The sequence below is a fragment of the Telmatherina bonti genome (assembly GCF_933228915.1).
Source record: "Telmatherina bonti genome assembly, chromosome: 14".
NCBI classification, from domain to species: Eukaryota; Metazoa; Chordata; class Actinopteri; order Atheriniformes; family Telmatherinidae; genus Telmatherina; species Telmatherina bonti.
The window spans coordinates 28421663-28443039 of NC_136612.1; the positions used below are offsets into that span (position 1 = coordinate 28421663).

The 21377-nt window shown below is 39.9% G+C and overlaps 2 protein-coding genes across 2 annotated transcripts in view; both read right to left on the reverse strand.

Annotated features, from left to right (window-relative positions):
- The window catches only part of LOC306766014 (SH3 and cysteine-rich domain-containing protein 2-like), a gene marked incomplete at both ends in the record, with an annotated part of 30663 nt that extends 28380 nt beyond the window's left edge, over positions 1-2283 (reverse strand). The window contains one exon of the mRNA XM_079253588.1: positions 2200-2283. Coding sequence (XP_079109714.1) covers positions 2200-2283 — 84 coding nt within the window. The remainder of the gene's footprint in view (positions 1-2199) is intronic.
- A 6702-nt stretch (positions 2284-8985) lies between these two features.
- fbxl20 (F-box and leucine-rich repeat protein 20) lies at positions 8986-19860 on the reverse strand. Its single transcript, XM_079253585.1, has 16 exons — positions 19806-19860; positions 19530-19693; positions 15270-15331; positions 14542-14596; positions 14369-14443; positions 14153-14247; positions 13997-14065; positions 13816-13911; positions 13586-13712; positions 13364-13438; positions 12359-12489; positions 12090-12150; positions 11941-11985; positions 11806-11862; positions 11481-11693; positions 8986-9126 (listed from the first exon to the last, which is right to left on the reverse strand). The coding sequence occupies exons 2-16, from the start codon at positions 19569-19571 to the stop codon at positions 9019-9021; spliced, it is 1311 nt and encodes a 436-aa protein (XP_079109711.1). The 5' UTR covers positions 19572-19693; positions 19806-19860; the 3' UTR covers positions 8986-9018.
- Between the last annotated feature and the right edge of the window lie 1517 nt (positions 19861-21377).

Genomic DNA, 21377 nt, shown 5'->3' on the forward strand with positions numbered 1-21377 from the left:
CTTCTGCGTTTTGTCTATTCTTGGATAACCATGTTATAAAAATACCAAGCACAGTACCATTTTTTCCTTATTGCTAAAGCCAATTCATGTGTTCAGGACTTAGAATTAAAACAATAAACTGAAGGATCCTCTTTCCAGGAGATGGAAGAATTGGCCTAAACTGTATGGATTAAGAAAACATGTGGTGTCAGTTTGGAGCAGTGTTTTCACACTGCAGAGAGTTGCAGCCCCCTTTCATCACTGACCTGGCTGTGTTTGCACTTAATTACTGTGGATACGTTAAGAAGATGAGTGAAGAATTACAAAGAGACTCAAAGTTGGTATCATCCTCTCCCAGTGTGCAAGCTTAAAAATGGGTCAATCAGCCAAAAGGTGTGTTGATATTCCTGTTATTGTAGTTGTCTGGACTCACCAACTGAGGACTCAATGATTTTCCCGTATTCCTCTCTCACATGAAAAGCTCCAACAGCATCAACAACTCTGAGAGATCAAACAGCTCTCAACAAAGATAGACACCACTAGCACCACTCACATTTCTGCCAACCATGGCATTATACCAACGCACACTGTTGAGTAGCTGCAGAGAAAGTCAATGCTTCCTCTCCTCTGAGACCTCCGGCAGCATTTTCACCTGCTCTTCATTTCTGATACCAATCTATGTGGAAATTTGCTGCTGGTATCTTTCCAATCCAATTAAAACATCATGGACACATGGCTGAGTTTGATTAGATTCCTTCAATATTGCCCCCTGTGGCTGACATTTATATATTATGGTCTTGATTAAGTGTTTAAAATAGATAAGAATAAAGTGATTGCATGAATGATTTTTAGCCTTCTGTGGCCACATATATCAGAGATACGCTGAGATTAAGTTGAGTATCCAACAAGATTCCCTAATAGGGTCCATTATAGCTGCATATTCAAATTGACCCTGGAGTGGCAGATGGCTGCTGAAGCACATTCAGAGGAAGTTCTGGGAGCATAAAAAAGGCTAAAGGTTAATGTCAAATCCATTTCCAACACAGCCCTGGAATTCAACCAGGGCAACCTCAATCGATTGAAAGCGCAGGTGCAGATAACTAGACTGATGAGTTTGTTGTACAGGATGCCATGTAGTTAAACCAAAGCAAGCAGGTGAATGGTGTGAATACAAATCAGTCCCGCCTGCAACCAAATCTCTTCTGATTTCCTTTGGTAGCAGCTGGCGAGGAGTGGGGATCTGGAATGGGTCGCCCCTGGAGTAAGTGGTGATAAAATAGCCTGCAACAATGTCGACTTGACTTCTCACAGAGTACATCAAATATTTAGTTGAAGCACAGAGGCAGTCGGTCGGTTTAAGGGTCTGGCTGTGCTGCGCAGGAGTGTCGCTTGCTTCAAACGTGCCATCAGCACGCGTGCGTTTGTGCGTGGGCAGAAGAAGCACGAGGCGGAGACAGACTTCGATGAGGGGAAGAAAAAAAAAAAGTTGCGTATGTAGTCTAGTCATGAATCAAAGGGCTTTCCATGAAAAGGCAGGCAGTGAGAAAAGCTTTCACAGCTCTTGGAGGCCATGCTTGAAGTGTCTGTAACTGAGTCAACAAATCAAATGAAAGTAGGAGAAAGTCACTTTCTATGGACCTGAAGCTCAGGGAGGCAGAAAGTGAAGAAAATTTTATGGGTCAATATGCAGTTGTCATTTATGCACATAAGCATGCAGGAGACTGCAAATTCCTCTTGTCACACACACACACACACACACACACACACACACAAAGAACAATAATTTACGCACAAAAGGCATTTCAGTTAAATAGAGCGACGCAATTAACCTGCTACTCATTTCCCATTAGGAAAAACTATTAAGTGTTTATAAATTGTGTGTGAGAGCAGGAAATTTTTTCTGGTTTAGATAGATGTGCACGGGGGACAGTGTGACATCAGACCCTACGTGTGAGGTCACACCGAGTGACGCAGTCATTAGAATACAACCGCATTTGTGGAGACCTGTCATCGCCGTCGTATAAACCCGTGGAAAAATACGGCCAGACAACTAAATCCCAGACACATGAAACACACCGAACTAAACTCTGCTGAGAACAATTTGCTCTCAGCTCATGGAGCACTCTGCAAAGTTCACTGCTTGATTAATGCGTCTTATTTCAGCTCCTCTTACGCGGAGATCCGCTTGTTAAAACAGAGGAAAGTCAATGGGGTACTTGCCTTGGATGTCATGGGCTGGATGGGGATGTTGCTTGGGGACCGCTGAAGCTGCGAGTCACTCTCCATCTCGCTGTTCTCTATCATATTTGGTGCTATATTGGAAAGAACAGTTTCCTATTAAAGATATCTTTTTAAAAAAAGAAAAAAGTTTGAACTCAAGCTGTATCCAGTCGGCAGGAAATTTCCGGCTTTGTCGATGCAAAAGATTGTCAGCGTGTCAGGTCCACAGGAGAAGGATTGGTGCGCGCTGCTGGTGCTGCAAGGTGGCTAAATGGTGGATTTTGGTAAATTCACAAACAAGCCAATTCATCTAAATATGCATGTCCCAAGTATTGAGGACAAAGCTGAACCGCTCTTCTGGACAGAATGACACCGTCCACTGACGCACAGCAGGAAGATCCAGTGTGGTACAATTCCGTCCTCCAAGTATAACAAAAATATTCAAATCAGAATGAATGAGTAAGTATCAAATAAATAAATGTATTCCAGTCTGGGATCTGGATGCCTTGAAGTGGGTGCAAATTCCGAGTCATCTGTGCTCTTCACAGCAGCACAGACTTGAATTTAAGCGCAATCGGCACGCCTCTCCGCGCGTCCGGGCGCACGATTGGGGGGGATTTCATTTTTTATTTTTATACAACTAAGGACTCGAATAGGCTCAAACAAGCTCGTCGTTAATGGGTGGGAGGGGGTTTTTTTTTTACACCTAAATATAGAATAGTGTACAATATGTGAACAAAGCACTGATTTTCGTCATAAGATCCAGTCTGTCATTACCAGGAGCAGCTCCTGAATAGCCAACCAGCACAGCCTTTGTGTCAAAGCTGCTCCCTTTAATTCTGCTGTGTCTTTTCTTTGGGTGCCAGAATAGATTGAAATATAATCTGTAATTATGAAGGTTACAGAAAAAAGAGAACAAACAGGTGAACACACAAGGCACAACGCCAAAAGAAGACTTTTCTGTGTCTGTCTGGTAAAAGTGAAGCAGAAATTATTCACGTAGTTTGACTTTTTTTTTATGTTGATTTCTGAGTTTTGACCTGAAATTTAGCCATATTTTTACTTGACAATTCAGCTTCCTTTTCCATCTATCTTCTGTTGCAGTGAATGAAGCTGTAATTGTGCTGCTTTGCAGTTAGAGCACCAAATAAAATAGCTGGATGGTTAAAGTATTGCTACCTCTGTTTTTAAATTCACTCCAAACTACTAGACTTTTACAAGAGGCTCCTATTGATTTTTTTTCCAACTCAAAAACTTTTCACACAAAAACATCAGAACACCAAGGCTGTGCACACATCCACATGCTTTTCTATGATGGTAAAGGTAATTTTCAAGTGTTCCATTATAATGTGGAGCTGTGCACGTCTAAATATGATTTATTTTTTATTTTCATTATTATTTTATTATCTGCTCTGCCTTATTTCACCAAATCTTGACATCAAAGTTTTCTTGAAGCTGTCAAAGTCTTTGGGCGTGGGCGTTTTGGAGAGAAGACACAGAAGAAGAAGACAAAGAAGGATCCCCCGGTTAACATATTAATTATAACTTCACTCAGAGCCAGAGCACAGCATAGGGGCTCACTGCTGAAAGGCACACTCTGCAGAAAAAAAGGGGTTAAAATGACAAAACAAAGCAAAAAAGAAAATAATAATAATAATCAAAGTGAAGTTAAAAATGAAAAGACCACAATATCTTGGTGTGTGATGAGTTGTGTGTTCTCATCGGTCTGTTCAAAGTCAGAAAACAGAACAGCAGAGAGAACTGAATGAGGGAAACATAGATGCCAATTTAAATTTCTCCCTCTGTGCCATCCTCCTTTCATCCTTCATGTGAAACCCCAGGTGCCAGAACACTCCAGCTAAAAATGAACATTTAAACAGGAGTGAGCACATGTGGATCTCTCTGTCATTTAGAGAGAGAGGAGGGGGGGGCAAAGAAACACTGGAGGATGAGTGGAACCAAATGAGTCTCATGTGGCGGAAGACAGATCCCAGCCGTGACAGCGGTCGTCATGGTGCAGCCACAGGACCAGAGCTGCTGCTCTTTCCACTGGGATAAATTGATACTGATTGTTGATCTGTGTTCCAACCTCAGACATGTGAACATCAACACAGAATTACAACTTGACCCTGCATCCAGCATAGGCACCAAGAGACTCCTATTCCAAACCTGAAGTTGGAGTCTGTCATCTTATTTTTGCTTTTCTACAACATATACAAAGCAAAAAAAAAAAAAAAAGAAAAAAAAAAGAAGCCAAAACTAAGATCACAGACTGCATATATATCCAAGTAACTAAATATATTAAATTAAGTTCACTATGTCAGTCTATCATTTCCATTACTGAGGTCTCTGATTATTTCCATATAAACTTTGGATCTTTTCAGTGTTTCATGGATTATTTCCATCCTTATTTTGCTGTAACACAATGTTAAACAAAACTCTTCTAAGCCTATGTAAGACTGTGTAAATAACAATAAATATGCAATGCAATGATAAAAAAAAATGTATGAAAAATGAAAGCTAAACTCATTTTGACATGTAAACTGAAGTGAGGGCAACAAAAGGCAGGACAGAAAAGTTAATGCCTAAAACCAAACAAAAGGAAATGTGGATGGAACATCTTACAACTAATTAGGTTACTTGGCAAAGAGTCACTAACACAAATAAAACAGTCAAACCAATACTGAATTCATGATTTTCAAGCCATCAGGCAACACTGAAATTAAAGAAGTAGTTTCAGATGTGGAAAATAATCCAAGGAAAAAAACACTGAAAAGTTTGAAGAGCTTTTTGTATCCACAAATACAAATTCAACTTTTCATAAGAAATAATTGTACTTGAAGAAGATCCAGAAGTTCTGCCATCTTCTCTGGACTTGTGTTCACTAATAACATGGTAAAGTGCTCCATGAGGTGACTAATCACAATTTGATATTTACTCCAGTTTGGAAATCATAGATTAGAACCACCTGTCTTGTTTTTGGTTCACATTTTGAAAGTTATCATCCATAACTCAGCTTGATAACTTGCACATTTGTGTTGGTTCAGAATTGTATTTGTAGTTTTACTGCAATGCAAATCCCCATCCAGACTTCTTTTAATAAGACTATGCCAAACCACACCATGCCCATGTTACAGCATGGCTCAGTGTTAACCCCCTAAATGCTGCAGTATTTTCAGAAACAAATCATTAAAAGACCCAAAGGAAATGAAAATTATCCCACACTATTAAGTTTATATCTGTGCTTGGTGTTTAGGGATATCTGGGGAGAACATATTCCCAATGTCCATTTTTTGAACTGTTTCATCAATTTCTACCCTTAAAATTTTTTCATGTTCTTGACATAACCTATCCTGTTTGACAATAACACCATGCTGTTATTGATTCGAAAATAAATCTAATGTCAATGTTTGCTGTAAAACACACTAAGTTTTGCCTGAGAGGGTCTATCGAGAGCATGGGTGTCCAAAGTCGGTCCACAAGGGCTGCTGTCCTGCAGGTTTTTCATGCACCCCGTTCTAACACACCTGGCTTATGTTAAATGGATCAAACAGCCAATGAAGTTCTGCACAATCCCTGATTCATTTGAGCCGGGTGTTTAGAAGCAGGGATACGTGGAAAACCTGCAGGGTTGTGACACTCGAGGACTGGAGCTGAACCCCCCTGATCTAGGGTCTTAGATCAGGGGTGTAACCTGGGAAATGTTGCAACTTGGGAAATGGAGGCCTTCTTAACTTTTCCCCATTTGTAAAACAAACCATGTAGACTTGCTGAGTAACCGTGTCAATCATGGATCATTAAAACCAGGAGAGAAAGACAGCAGGATTCATTACAGCTGACTTTCTGCTGCCATCTACTGCACAGTTTTACCACCAATGACAGCAATGAGAATCGAAGACAAGCCTTAATAATATAGGTATATATTTATTCATACGTACATATTTATTTATACTGGTTAATTGTAAAAAAAAAAAAAAAAAAAAAAAAAAAAAAAAAAAAAAAAAGACAAAAAGGAAAAGATTTACAGTAATTATATGAACTACAGTCATTGTCAAAATGTTTTGAAATTTCTCAGGTGCCAACCTACCATCAACACAGACTCGCAGTAGATTCACCTCCTGCCTTCTGACTTAACTCCAGTGTTTGGGACGAAACGTGCCAGAAAACAAACTGGTCCAGAGCGCAACAGCTCAACCTCCATGTAAACTGGTGGGAAGCCTGACACAAAGACACCAAGGTGTTCGAGAAAAATATGTGTGGCATTTTGCTGTGTGGAGTCTGTAGTGTATTTTCTATCATAAGGACCGATAACGTGGGATTCTTTCTGTACTAATGAAAACCTTCTGGCGCAGGCTGAAAGCATGATGCGAGCTGCAATGGTTCATCATGATTGAGAACCATCAGGTGTGATATCCCAGCTCATAATATAAATCCCCTGACTTTTCCTTTAACATTTCTCTGCCATTTGACTTGCATTTCTTCTCCAATTCCTTGAAAATCCCAAATCAGACAAAACAACCAGAGTGGATTACACTGGAATCTTTTCAGCTTTTCATAGCTGTCAAATCTCACAATGAATAGAATCATCATTGCCTGTTGCTGCATGTGTTAAAACACAATGAGGACATTTGTGGGCGATTGATATTTTGCACTGTTAACCACTTTATGTCCTGTTTGATGCATTTGAGCAGGACATTATGGGGGAGAAAAATCTGTCCGGTGAAGCGCCATCACCTAATGAGCTTTCTCCTTGATGGAAACATTCAGCAAATAGATCCTACATCATTCATTCGTACGGGTCATCACTAACTCCTCACATAAAATAAAAGAGAAAAGGAGGGGAAAAAAAAAAATAAAAATCCAACTCACATTTAACATTAAGTACGATTGCACTGTTGTCAACACTTCCCCTGGACAAAGGCTACACTGAACACTTAATAACAATTAACTCTTAATGAAAGCAAACTCCATCAGATCAAAACTAAATGACCAAAAAACAGGGCTCAAACTCAACTTGGAGACACTGAACTCATGACTTCAAACACAAAGCAGGCAGAATCCAAACCACAGCAAAAACAGAAAAGCAGAGGAAGTCAGAGAATCCGAGAAAAATCGTGTCAAGGAGAAAAAAACAGAAAAAGCAGCAAGAGATACATTTATAAAAACAAAAGAGACAGAATAAAGCAGGTGCAAGTGCAGGACAAGGTTATCCAGAAGAAAAGGCTTCAATACTTCAAATGGCGGGCAGCTGAAGTCCTTTATAGCCCTCTGTGACAAAAATAATCATTCCATCGTGTCTGTCAGCAGGCCAGAATTGTGCGCTCAAGATTCAGTCTTCTTTAGGTGATTCCACAAGTCTGATCCGGCCTTTACCTCCGGCAGTGTCACTGGTCCCCGGACAGACGGAGGTGGTCCCGGGTGGCAGGGTGTAAGGCGCCGTCATTCCGTCCCCTGCAAGGCCTCATAGGAGCCGAGGAGTCGCTAATGCGACTCCCGACGTCGAGCACGAGCTTCCACCACTGCGTGCGATTCACCAGTTTCTCATCGTCAAAACCACCAACGATGCAAATAAACGAGCAACTTAATGAAATCAAACTGAAAGATGACGTACTTTGATTGTTTTCAGTTGGCTTTTTCTTTCCATTGTCCTGGTCTGACAGCATGGATTTGTGTAGTGACTTTTTTTTTTCCTCTTATTCCTCCTTTAAAATAAAAAAAAGTGTCTTTTCTGTTGATGCTGTCACAAACCAGCTCATTTTTCGCTCTCACATATACATGCTGGAGCTTCAGAGTTCCCTCAGAAGGACCATTAACACCAGTCTCTGCCCCGTCCTCAATCGTCATGTTTAAACTGGCTTAGACTCCGACAGTCCTCACATATTTACAATGAGACTTTAAAAAACTAGAGAGTTACATGCAACATTTGGCATCTTCCCAAGTCCCCACTTCTGAGTCTTAATTGGTGTCCATTTTTAGAAAAATATTAATTTTTTATTTTTTTATTTTACTCTTCTTCTCTTCATGACTTGAAGTTTCTGATTGTAACAGAGAGACAGAGAGAGGTGAGAGCACAGCGGCTGCAAGCGCTGGTGTGTTAGGAAAATGCCAGTCTTCACTTCTGAGATGGTCGTCTTTGTAAAGTGTCATGTCTGTGTTTTACGATAAGTGCAAATAGCTGCAAGTATTTTTTTAAAAGAAAAAAAAAAAAACACTAAAGAAAAGGCTTTCTGCTTTGTGTGTGTTGGGGTGTCGGCAGTTTTTACTTTTTTTTTTTTTTTTTTTTTAAATTAAACAGCCTGCAGAAGCAAACACTGATCTTCCTCATGTGCAGTCCCTGTTTAGAGGTAGCTGTTCAGTGACCTTTCACTCCAAGGGAACAGGTTAAGTGGGATCTTGATAAAGTCTCCAATGGTTTTTAATGTGAAGAGCTTGGCTCTAATTCATACTTCATTTGAGGGGAATTTAAGTCCCTTCATAAGATGATCCCATAACCCTCCTATAATACTGATGCATCCATTATTTCCATGCGAGGAAAGAGCTGAGATTCTTCTAAGAATTGACTGTGTGTCTGTATATCGGCCTGTTGTGTATCTGTGATGTGGGGGAGGATTTGAAAATGCTTATTGGGAAAGTTACCCAAGACCCTGTAGCAGTGTTTGTCTCTCTCCCTCTCTCTGCAGCTCACATCAGCACATCAGCCTGTAGTCTGTAGACTGGAGGCTAAGGATGGGAGGGGGGAGGGGGACAGCAGTTCAGGGTGGAAGCGTTGGGCTTCGAGGGACGTAAAGGCGGGCGGGAAAGGGGGTCGTTGTCTTTACATCATAGCAGGACGCAGCAGCGGCAGAACCTCTGGCGGCTGCCTCCAACAGAAGGGGGTGGAGTGACAGGAGCGAAGTATGCATGCACTTTGATGTTAGGCAGATGAGTCTGAGGGAGAGAGGAAAAACAAAAACATATGGAAATGTGTTAATGACTCATACAAAATGTTAAAAACTCCTTTAAGTAGCTTGACACATTTGCAGCATCCGAGCATCAGTAGGTACAACTAACCGGCAGTAAACTAGTCTTTTTCAGACGGTCGTGCTTTGGATTGACTTCTATCAAAAAGTGAAATGACACCATGAGATCAGATAATGACACAGAACCAGTTTGATCTGGATAGCGTTCATTTACTGTTGTCGAGGACACCGTTTGATTTAATGACTTGGTTTTGATTCATTCCTTCATGTGGGTGGTGCAGTGACTAAGGCATCACAATTCATTTTGGACAAAATGTGAGTCCATGTTCTGACTACCGCCCATGCATTCTGCCCAGTGCTGTTACTGGTGACGAGAAGCTACAAGCACACCGGTGTAGGCTCTTCTGTGCAGTCTCTTGGATAGAATATTACTATCCCTCAAATCTGTTCAGTACAGAAGTTATTCTCTTGTGAATTACAGCAGTAAAATACAAGAGGAGAAAGTAAACTTTTCTCGAAAATATATCAAAACGGCATTGCAAAACAGGATTCAATTACTTGTGTTTATGTCTGAAACCCACTTACAGGCAAGTTTAAACAAAAAGTTTGTCTTTAATTGGATTAATTAATTACAAATATATCAAATTTAATGCCAAGTCTGTTTCCAGTCTTTCCAAATACACCATTTCAGCTGTTTACAGTATGTGTCTGTTGATAGACTGACTATACAAAGTAAAATAAAAGAGACAGACCTGGAATGCAGAAAGGCAACACATATACTGAGTCTATAAAGCACAGCTGCATCTTCTGTACCTTCATACATATGCATGCTAGTCATGACACAAGTGCTGATATGCTCTCATACTGATAAAAGTCTTTGATGGTCTTTGTTACACAATAGGCAATGTCAATTTGTACCCAAAGCTGCTGAAATATTGATTCATCTGACCAAAGTCTCTGCCCCATCGGTCCCCATATGAGCCATTTTTGTGCAGGATTTTTGCATGGCTTCCACCTTGTGTAATACAGATCCAAGTTAAATTTCTGGTAGTAGACTGTTAAGTGAAATTGGTTTTTGAAAATATCCCTCAGCCTTTTGAGAAATACTATGTTAGCATGACTGCTTTCAATGCACTGTAGCCTTATGACTCAGAGGTTACATCCCTATAGCATAAGTTTCTGGCATTTTACCCAGTTTTCATTTCCATTTTATCAAAAATGTCTTTTCAGAGTAACTAAGCCTTTTATACCCGATCCTGACACCCTAACCTGCCACCAATTAAATACATTTAAACTAAATACAAGAAGTTATTCAGTTAAAGATTCATAATAAAGTTTTAAAAATAAAATAAAACAAATAAACTACAGACTTGAGTTTATGTTGCATTATAGAAAGAAAGTTCAAATTTTAGAGAAATAGTTTGTCTTATTTCTCACAGATAACATTAGAAAAGTCTATAAAATGTGTTAAAATTGTGCTTTAATAAATTCTTAATGCTGGATTATTATGTGATGCCTTCTTTAGGTGAAACAGATACCTAAAACACTTGATTGTAACTCCAACATTAAGCGTCCAGACGACTGCAGATCAATTGTTAGAATTAAGACATCGCCTCAAATATCCAAAGTAAAAGGATGGAGAGAGGAGATAAAAAAGGCACAAAGTTTGATTTGTTCCTCCCTGGCTGCTGTGATAACACAATGCTGCAACATTGCAACACTAAGAACATGAAGTATCTGGAGTAAAAGGGTTCTCTCTCTCTCTCTCTCTCACTCTCTCACTCTCACACTCACACTCACACTCACACTCACACTCACACTCACACTCACACTCACACTCACACTCACACTCACACTCACACACACACTCACACTCACACACACACACACACACACACACACACACACACACACACACACACACACACACACACACACACACACACACACACACACACACACACACACACACGTCAAAACGATGTCTGTGTTCATATTTTTACAAATATAAAAGGTTGAAGTCATCTTAACATCTAAGTTTAGTGAGAAATAGTTTCACTTTCAAGTCAAAAGTTTACTTTACACAAATTATCGGTAGTAAATAATCCAACAGCACCTTGAATGACTGACACAACCACACCAGTTACTAGCCAGTGCCATCAGCTGCAAGCATCACAGCATTAAACTCGCAGTCACATATATTTGTGCCTGTGAATAAATTTTACACAAACAGACATATGTTGACTTTACGAAATATGTCTCTGCTGAGCATTCTGCTCATGAATCAGAGCTTACTCATACTTGTTAGCCAACACAACTCACCCTTAGTCTCTTGATGCCTGCGCGGGTGATCTGCTGGCAGTCATAGAGCTCAATGCGATCCAGACTATGGCAGCTCTTTAGGTGCTCCAGCGAGGCGTCTGTGATAAGGGGGCAGTTGTCCAGCTCGATCACCTCCAAACAGTCATGGGCGCAGGGGCCGCTGCCGAGGTGCCTGATGCCATCATCGGTGATCAGCTCACAGTGAGACAGACTCTGCAGGAACACATTGGTACCAACACAGCAGCTCCCTTACCAAACAAGCTGTGATATGTCGGAGAAAAAAAAAAAAAAAAAAAAAGTTCAAGAGAGACGCTCACACACTTACCAGGACTTGCAAGCGAGGGCAGTGGATCGACAGCTGGATGAGCGTTCCATCTGTGATCTGATACAAAATGAAAACCAGACTGTAGACATCGTACATCACCACCATGCAGACTTCACAGAGGATACACTGACTTACCTGCACACATTCTTCTAGATCCATCTTCTCAAGTTCATGACAATTCTGTAGAAAAATTGGAGAGAATGTTGGTTTGTTTTGGGAACAAATAAACCCACTTTGCTGTGCATAAGCATGCATTTCTACCGGCATGAAACAGGCTTACTTACCCTTGCTAATGTAGTGAAGCCCACATCTGTGAGCTGAGAGCAGCGAGCCACTTCTAATATTCTGAAAGACAGAAGTTTAATTTTTAATCAGTCGTTACAATCATTTATTTCCTTAAAAATCACTGACACTACAAGTCCATCTGGAACCCAATTAGAATTCCTCATTCGCAACCGAAACAGTCCGATTACTTTTTTGCAGGGTCTAGGAAATTCTCCATAGCTAAACTGACCATGAGGCTGGGTGTATATATGTGTGTGTATAAATTCACCTGAGGCGGGGGCAGTTCTGTCCCAGGGCATGCAAGATGGCGTCTGTGATGTTGCCACAACCCGACACACATAGAGACTGCAGGCGGTGACAACCCCGACAAATTGTGATGAGGCCCTCATCTGTGATCTGCTGCTCATAGAAAAAGAGAAGTGTTTGTGTGTGATGATGGCGGTGAGGGTTGAGAGTCGGGTGGGGTGGGGGAGGGGATCCGCTCACATCTGCATCCAGAATTAAAAGTGAAAAACATGCCATGCAAAACTTTGTCCTTTGTGCTGTGTTCTCTGGCGGGAATGCATCAAAAGGTATATATATATATATTCATGTACTACCTCAGCTTATGAAAGCAATTTCCTTTCCCCTGCATTTCCAGTATTATTCAAAGAAACTTTGAAGTGCTCAGACAAAAGAGGAACAGGTGAGAAAGAACTGACGGAAATGGGGAAAAAAAAAAAGAAAAAAAATCTAAAAAGCAGAAAGAGCAGCGAGACTAGGGAACAGATGAAATGAGATCTTAAAAAGGTATCAGATAAGGAGAATAAATGTAATATATGGGTTAATACCAACTACTGAGTCTGAATATTCTGACTATATTCTAACAGATTACTTTATGACTAAATATTTAAATGATTTTATAAATAATGTTTAATGACAACTAGTTATGATCAGATTCATTAAATATAAAGGCAGTTGTATTTAATCAAACTTTCTGTACTCATTTCTTTAGAAGAAAGAAAAAAAAAAAGATCTTAAGTAATTATTACAGAGAAGTGCATCAATAGTTGACTATTAACACACCAAGAATGTGTTAAATGGAGACATAAGTAAGCCAAGTTGGCATCAATTGGTGGTCCATGGTAAAGGAAGAACTGCCTCTTTACAGACTAATTCAACAAGACTCTGAGTCTGGAGCATGGATGAGGAGAGGCGTTGCACAAATAAAAAAGACTAAAAACTGAATCCTGACCTCAACCAGATGAGGTCCGGTTTTGATAAATATACTTACTGAGCATGTCTGCAAGTTAAGCGTGACCAGCTCTGGACAATGAGCCCCGATATGCTTCAGGGCCTCGTCTTCTAACTGTGGGAGAGATCGTCATGGTGGAGATAATCACCAACACAGTAATGCTGAACATGGTGCAATATACACAAACAGTGACTTAAAAACATGATGAAACTTGACTCTGAATAGAATGATCTGCAGCCAGTTTTGAACCCTTTACAGTACCTGCGTGCATCCCTTGAGGAAAAGGCCTTTGAATCCAGGACAGGAGCGCACCAGAGCCTGGATGCCATCCTTGGTGACCTGATCACACCAGGAGATGTTTAACTGCTCCAACAAGGGACAACCCTCACTGATGGGAGGAGCAAAGTGAAGGCTTAGATGTCAAAAAACAACAATTCCAATGAATTATGCTTTTGTTCTTTATCAGCATTTTCTATGCAGATGTGACACACCTGAGAGCTTTAAGTGACAGGTTGGTGATGGAAGTACAGGACGCGAGGTCCAGGTGCTTCAGTTTCGGACAGAACTTACTGAGACTATTACATGTGCTGTACAGAGGGAGGAGCATGATCATTTTTTAGGACAAAGTGTTTGCAACATATTTGCAGCTCTTCTACAGGACGACTCTCATACCTGTCAGTGATCTTGGTGCAGCCGTTCAGACTAAGCAGCTCAATGTTTCTGCAGTTTTGTGCAAAAGTCCTACAGAAAAAGGAAACGAATAATTTACATTCAGTCAAACTCCTAATTCAGACACTTACGAATTTCTGCCAGGCTAAGTGAACTCACCTTAAGGCGCTGTCGCCCACACCCAAGCACCCCCTAAGACTCAGCTTCCGAAGGAACCCCCCACACCGCTTTGAAATGTTCTCCACCACCCGGCCCTGTGACAAAAACAAAACAACTCTGATTGCCGTGCATTTCTCTACGGCTTGTTTTTAGAAAACCTGACAATGAGGCAACATGCGAGTAAAGTAAATGGGAAGGTTCTTCAAGTTTGCTCACTTCAATGTCCCTCTGAAAATCAAAGAGGTCGATTCTCTGCCAGTTGCTGCCATCCAAAGCCAGGACGTTCCATGACTGAAAACAGTGAAGAAGAAACAAATATTTGGGAGTTATGCCTATCCTCAAAGAATAAGATTAAAAAACAAAAACAATGCGCAGGACCAAAGACTCACCCGAGAGACTTGAGCACATCGACAGAGTGTCACCACATCCAGAAAGGAGAATATTCTGGAAGACAGATAGGGATGCTTTAGATACTCTGATTACTCCTGCCAGAAGCTTCCTCTTTGCACCAAGCTGCCCTCAACTCAACCCCACGTCTGCTCTCACTCCCAACAAAGACATGAGTAAATCAGCCAGCAACGTCTTTGACATCAGCAGGGATGTTTGCCAGTGTGCAGAAAAGATGTAGCTACCACAATGCAGTAAAGTGCACGCTGGAGGTGAAGCAGGGAGGGATGCAGTGTGTTGCAGCGCCGTCTGCCAGCCTAACAAATCAGCAGCACTGCACCTGGCCACCAGCCACAGCACAGGCAGCTTGTCTGGCAAGGCCAAGCTTGAGTTATGGCCTTTATTTTCTGTTTGCTGAGGGGCTTTTGGCTTTTCTTCTTTTTTTTTGGGTCTGAAATCAATTTTAAAATGTTTTATAGCCAGAAGCAGCTGCTTTTAATTACACTTTTAGAATGGGGGTACCAGGATAGGATGGGGAAATGAATGGGAAGATTTGAATGCGGGTTGCTGAGTAACTGAATATACAGTATATAATGACCACGACATGTACAGAGGAGGGGAGGGGTTTATTTGGAGAGTAGTTTACCTCCAGAATTGTGCTTGTATATGAAGAACTATGTTTATCTATACAGCGTGCCACTTACGTGTTTTTGGAAAAGATGTCACTCACCGTAGCAACAGCTCCTTGGGTAGCTTCTTATTGATGACCGCCTCATCACTATTCGTGAACATCTGAAATGAAGCAGAAGAGAATTATCAGTCCTGGCAGCTTGTCTTAATGTAGTTCGGGCCCCTTTCAATCTGCCCACCTAACTCAAGGACAGCCAACACGCAAGTAAAGATAAATTATCATAATCACATTAGCTGAGATGGATTTTGGGTCAGTTCTTGAGATACAGGAAGGCTGAGAGAAGATAAAAACCAGTTAAAGATGCAGAATTTTGTGTCTTCTAAGCAAAATAAATCAGTGGGACAGGACTTTGTCCCGTCTACTGATGAGCTGAGGTGGCCTTTGCTTTCATGTCATCTGTCATGAATGCATAGCTTTATTTGTTTACACTAATGAGTTTGCACTGGCGTCCACATCAGCGCTGAAATCAGCTACTATAAATCTCTGACTCACAGAAGTGTCCTAGCTTCAACTAAAAGTTAATGGATTTCCACACAAATAACTGCGTGCTGCGTAAGCACAAATACCAGGCTATAATTTGTAGGGGGGAAAAAAAGCCTCAGTACACAAAGAGACAATAAATCAACATTTATTAAGATGAGGATCCCCACGCCCAATCAGTGACAATGAAGGGTACCTATAATTTTGTGGCAGCTCTGCAAGATTGTGAAATGAAAGACAGTAATGTTTGGGAGAATCCACAGATGAAGCAACATCTGGCTTGTTACATTTTCCCACAATAGACTTGGAAAAATAAATCTGAACCAGCGGAGGAGTAATTAAGGGTTTTGGCGTATAAATTAAAAGTGCACACATTGTTTACAGGAGGTGAATTTCTGAAATAATGAACATGGGGGTTTAGAAGTCATGAATTGCTTTTCCTGTCAGGAACAAACATGACACACTCATCTCAAATAAGTTATGCATTTGTTAGCTGAAAGAAAAAAAATAATAAAGGAGTGGATGATTTATATCTCCTGAAAGAATGCTATTTTAATTAAAAGGTGTTGATCCAAAACCTGACAACAGATTTGGATTTTGAGGGACTCGTCACCCGATTCATCAGCACAAAAAACAAACGGACATGTCTGCCATTTTAAGTTCATGCTTGGACCTTTGAATAACAAGTCAGCTCTGGGTCAAAACCGTTCTACGTCTCCCTGATAAAATACATAAACTCCTCACACGCGCAGCTGTCTATGCAAAGGCTGCCTGCCAGCTCAAACGTGTAAAATTTTGCAGGAGAAAGAAGGGACAGTCATTCCCCGTTTGGATTTGGGGCAAACCAACTGCGACAGCGCGCCTTCCAGGATGCTTCTTTCTGTCCAAATAATCTAGATTCATTTCCAAAGAGACAGATGTGCATGGTCAACGGGCATACACTGTCCCCCTTTTGTCATTTAACATAAAATGAACCTGATGCTCCATGAATGTGAACATTATGTTTTCTCCACTGGTCAGCTATAATCGGTGACATAAGCCTGGCAGGAGGTTTATTAAAGAAGAAAAAAAAACTAGAATAAAATAGCTGGGTGAGCTGTATCCTCAAGCTAGAGATCACAAAAAAAGCAAAACAAAATGTGAATATATTTCAGAAGATGAAAAAGATCCATGACCAGACCCCACACGAAACAGATAATCATTTCAAACGAATAAATTGACAAAATATTGGAAACTGAAGGAAAACAGAGCCAACCAGATGGAGAACAAGAGGGAAGTCAGAAGTTAAATCAAAGTAGATTTTCATCTCAGCAAGATTATTTCTTGATAAATTTCATAGTTTGATTAAAATTTATACTACAGATGTAGGGACACTGACATGTAAGAACATCTATGTTGTTATAGAAACTAAAGATAGTTTACTACAACACAAACCTTACAGATAAGCAAAAAATAAATAAATAAATAAATCTGTTTAAACTATATAAACCATGTCTGAACAAATAAAACAGTAATTTTGGACTTGCATAAAAATTTTAGTTAATTGGATTTCAGTCAACTGGCTACTCAAGTGTTAAGTAGTTACACTATCATTAAGTGTCAATATATGCTGTCTAAACTATATTACCTCTAATACAGCTATGCAAAGTATAGGTTGACAGTAAATGTATATTATAATAAGTCTAATAAACAACCAGAAACATGTTCATATTTCTTCCTTAAATATTATAAATGAAATAATAACGTACTTTGCATCTATTTAGTTTTGATGTTTTTGTCGTTATAGGCTTTTGTTGTGTTTTGATATAAAACAGTAAGATCAGTAAAAATAACCATGGTGAAAACTTAACACAGCTTCCGTTAATACATTTTAAAATAATAGTCTTATTAAAGTTGCCTACTGAAGTAACTGTTGCACTGACCTTTTTTTTTTTTTTTTTTAATAATTTGCTTAAAGACATAAGCAAATTTTTTAATGCACCACATATAGTAAATAATTAATCAGAACTGATTTGAAATCATTAAAATCTAAAAATGGTTTACCACAAACATTTCATGTTGACCAACAAACGTAAACCCATAAAAAAGCGAAAGATAAATAAAGTGTAAATTGATGATAATTGATTAAGTTCTGATAGAATATATTTTTTAAATCAACTAAAGGATCTGAAGGATCTATATTTTCTGTTATGTGGTAAAAACAGGTGAGTCTTCTAATGAATTAACCAATAGATCAACAAGTTTTCTTCTTCATTGTGTGCCTTGTCCTTTCCTTTAGCAATTCTTTATGCAGCACGAGTACGTTTTTTTTTTAAAAGGTCTGATTCATGTTGAATCATGCAGTGTGAAAACAAACTGTCGGATGAATGTTGCACCCTCCAACTGAACCAAGTTCCCAATTGTATAGAGTCTCTAGTAGACAGGGTGCATTATCTTGGAGTGAGTCCACCCTGTGGTGCAAAACAAACAAAGCATTTGCATAAATTCAAAGGAAGTAAACATGACAGAGTAGTTTGTAGACCCCAGATTGAAACCTCAAGTTTCTACTGGGTGTTAAAAGGTAAATGTAATTTATTGATCCTTTGACTTCATTAGATCATTTCCAGGACCCAAACAGAACTTCCACAAGTGACTGGGCATCCCTATTAAATATGGTCAATTAGGACACATAAACTCTGATACAAACTGAAATTGACAAATTTCCAAAATATCAGTCTTACCCATTTTATGTGGGTAAAATGTGTTAAATCTGAAGGAAAAATAAAAGGCAGGAGAAAAAATTGGGGACATACCAAGAGTCCAGATTAAGATTTTTTATTTTGAAGGCCCATTTGAGCAGTTTCCGGTTCCTCCTCGGCCGAAATTGAGTTAGCTTTGCAATTTCCACCGCAGCTGTCGGGCCAGAAGGTATCGGCCTGAGTCTACCGTCAGCTGTTGCACCGTTAAAAATAAATAAAACCACACACAAATCCCTCACTAGCTGGGGATTAAACAACATCAAGTGCTCGGGCTACACAGGCCAATGTCACCGGCCGGATTCATGGCATTTGTGCTCAAGATTTTACCCAAATATTCAGCTACGCGTGCGCAGCCAAGACACAAAAGTTTATGGCGATACTTCCGATCAGCAACGTCGTAGCTTGTGTGTTTTTTCTGTTTCCAGTTCGTCATTTTGCCATCAGTACAGCAGCTGTAGTAGGTTACGTTGTGATAGTGTGAGGTTAATAGTATATATGTGTGTGTGTGTGTGTGCTAGGCGCTATACCGGGTACAGGTATTAGTCACATCCCAGGCCCCCCACCACCACAGCAGTGGCCACATAGACAAATGCACCACCTCTGCAAAAACCGCAAGAAAAAAAATTATTTTAAGATTTGAGCTCAGTTGAAAACAAATCGTCTTCAAAGTGAAGTCGACCAATTCTATTTTTGTTCACGCTGCGTTGACGTTTGCTTTCGGCGTACTCTGTGGCCTCGTTGTCTTTGTTTTGACGGCGCAAAAGGGAAGGATAACACTTTTAGCACAATTAAAACCCCCTCCAGTTTCGCTGTTAACAGCGCACCAAGGTTGGTGGGAAAGCATCGACCAGTGTCCTCAACGAAATGACATGCCAGGCCTCAGCTGTATGTGGTCTGAACAAAACAACAGTGTTTGACCTAATCCCAAACACTGACTGCGGAAGCTGCATCAATAGCCTCAACATGAGCGCAGTTTTGCAGTAAATACAACACTCGTCGCGCATTGCCATGCGCTAGCATTTTTACCAGCTTTGCTGAATGCAAGTCGATGACTGTCAGTAACTATACATGGTTAACTCACCTCAAACCGGCTCCGTGAAACACCATTTACCTCCTTCCCCATGTCGGACGCTGGTTACCGACTCAATGAATCCGATGTGGGCGCAGTAAAATGCAGATACGGGCCTTCTCCTCGATTACCATGTCCTCTGTGTAGCTCCTGGAGTGCGATGGTTGTTTTACGGCCTGTAACACAAAAAAACCAAGACCTCTTGTTTCTGGTAAAATATGGGTTAGTGGCAAGAGCCAGCCAATAAGCCACCTCTCTTCTTATCTACTCGGCTCGGCTCGTCCTCACCTCCTCCTCCCCCTGTACAGCTTTATATCCATCCACACAATAGCCCGGGAGGAATATGATCTGGGAGCCTAAATACTAAGCGTCTGCTACGTACAGTTTTGAGATGATTTATTTTATTTTGCTGCGCCGGGTAATGCATTGACCAAACACAAAACAACAGCTTTACTTACTTGTTAAGTGCTGGTCCTTTAGCCAAACCACGCAGTGTAAGCCAAGTTCCAGGCTGAAGCAAAGCTACCAGTGTGGGGTGTCAACCTTTTAACACGCACACGTAGCACAAATACCTGGCTTGACACGGTTCATTGGCACATGTAGGCTAATGCACATTATATAAAAGCTATGTTTGATGGCCTGCGAAACAAAGAGCCTATTCAGATGAGCCTATAGAGATGGTGATCATAGTTTCCTTTACCCTGAAAACGGAAAACAAATTATATATATATATATATATATATATATATATATATATATATATATATATATATATATATATATATATTAGATGCCTGTTTATTGCCGTTTTCATATTTAGTTTACCTGTTACTGAAGTGGGATTTTTAAAAAAAAGAAGCTGTAGTTAGGTTTGATGTTTATGTCATACTAACCATTTGAATACTTTAAATGATCTTATTTACACACAAAGCAACTTTGTTATTGCAGAGGAAACACCACTTCCTCGTTTCTCTTTAGCCACGCCCCATTTGACAAAGATATCAAATCAGCAACGAGAACGGCCGCTCGTCTAACTACGTAACCGCACTGAGCAACACATGCTTGACAACAGCTCAATGTACATTGTTAACATATTAACTTTGACTAGCAAATTTCATATACATAAATCCAAATACAAGAAATCCCTTCCAAACAACCATATCTTTAACTTTAAACTAAATGTTTATTAATCCACATTAAGTTCTTCAACAAACGAGAAAAGCATTCTTACACTTTCAGCTTTTAATGACAAACTATCTGTAAGAATTGTGTAGGTAACCAAATTCAATATCATTTTATTATATTTTCTCTCATGCACATGCTTAATTTTTTTTTCATATAAGTATGCCTGTAAAAACTGTTCATTGTCCTGACTCCTTGTCATCACTGTTTGTATATGGTTGTCAAATCTATTATTTGAAGAAAAAAAAAAAAAAAAAGACAACAGCTCAATATCGTTGGACAGAAACGTTGGTGTTTTCTGGTTTTTTTATGCAATAATGAAAGTTTTAAATACAAGTCAACTGGAAAATAGAATTGAATAGAAAAAAACTTTTTAATGAAGATGCCACTGAAATTACACAATTTATGATAAAAAAAAACTCTTATAGTAGGCTACTCCAATAAAAGAATACTCTTTTTTTTTTTATTTACTCCAGACAGTTATGTTTACTCATATTGTTATAGTTTGGAGTGAAAACAGTCACTTAGGTAAATATGGCCATCTGAACTAATCTCTTTCTAGGGACATGGGTCATGTGAACTGGTGAAATTGGGGATTGATTAAGTCCATCCAATTAAACAATAACTGTTTTATCTCCTAAACTGCAGCTTTCCAACTTTTAACTGTCACCCCAACCC

Excerpts from the sequence above, each read along its gene's own strand:
- fbxl20 (XM_079253585.1), bottom strand. The coding sequence starts at position 19,571 with ATGGGGAAGGAGGTAAATGGTGTTTCACGGAGCCGGTTTGAG. Across the intron at positions 14,066-14,152 it reads GTGGGCGACAGCGCCTTAAG|GACTTTTGCACAAAACTGCA; the intron begins GTGAGTTCACTT and ends CTTTTTCTGTAG. Across the intron at positions 13,439-13,585 it reads TCCTCAAGGGATGCACGCAG|TTAGAAGACGAGGCCCTGAA; the intron begins GTACTGTAAAGG and ends TCTCTCCCACAG.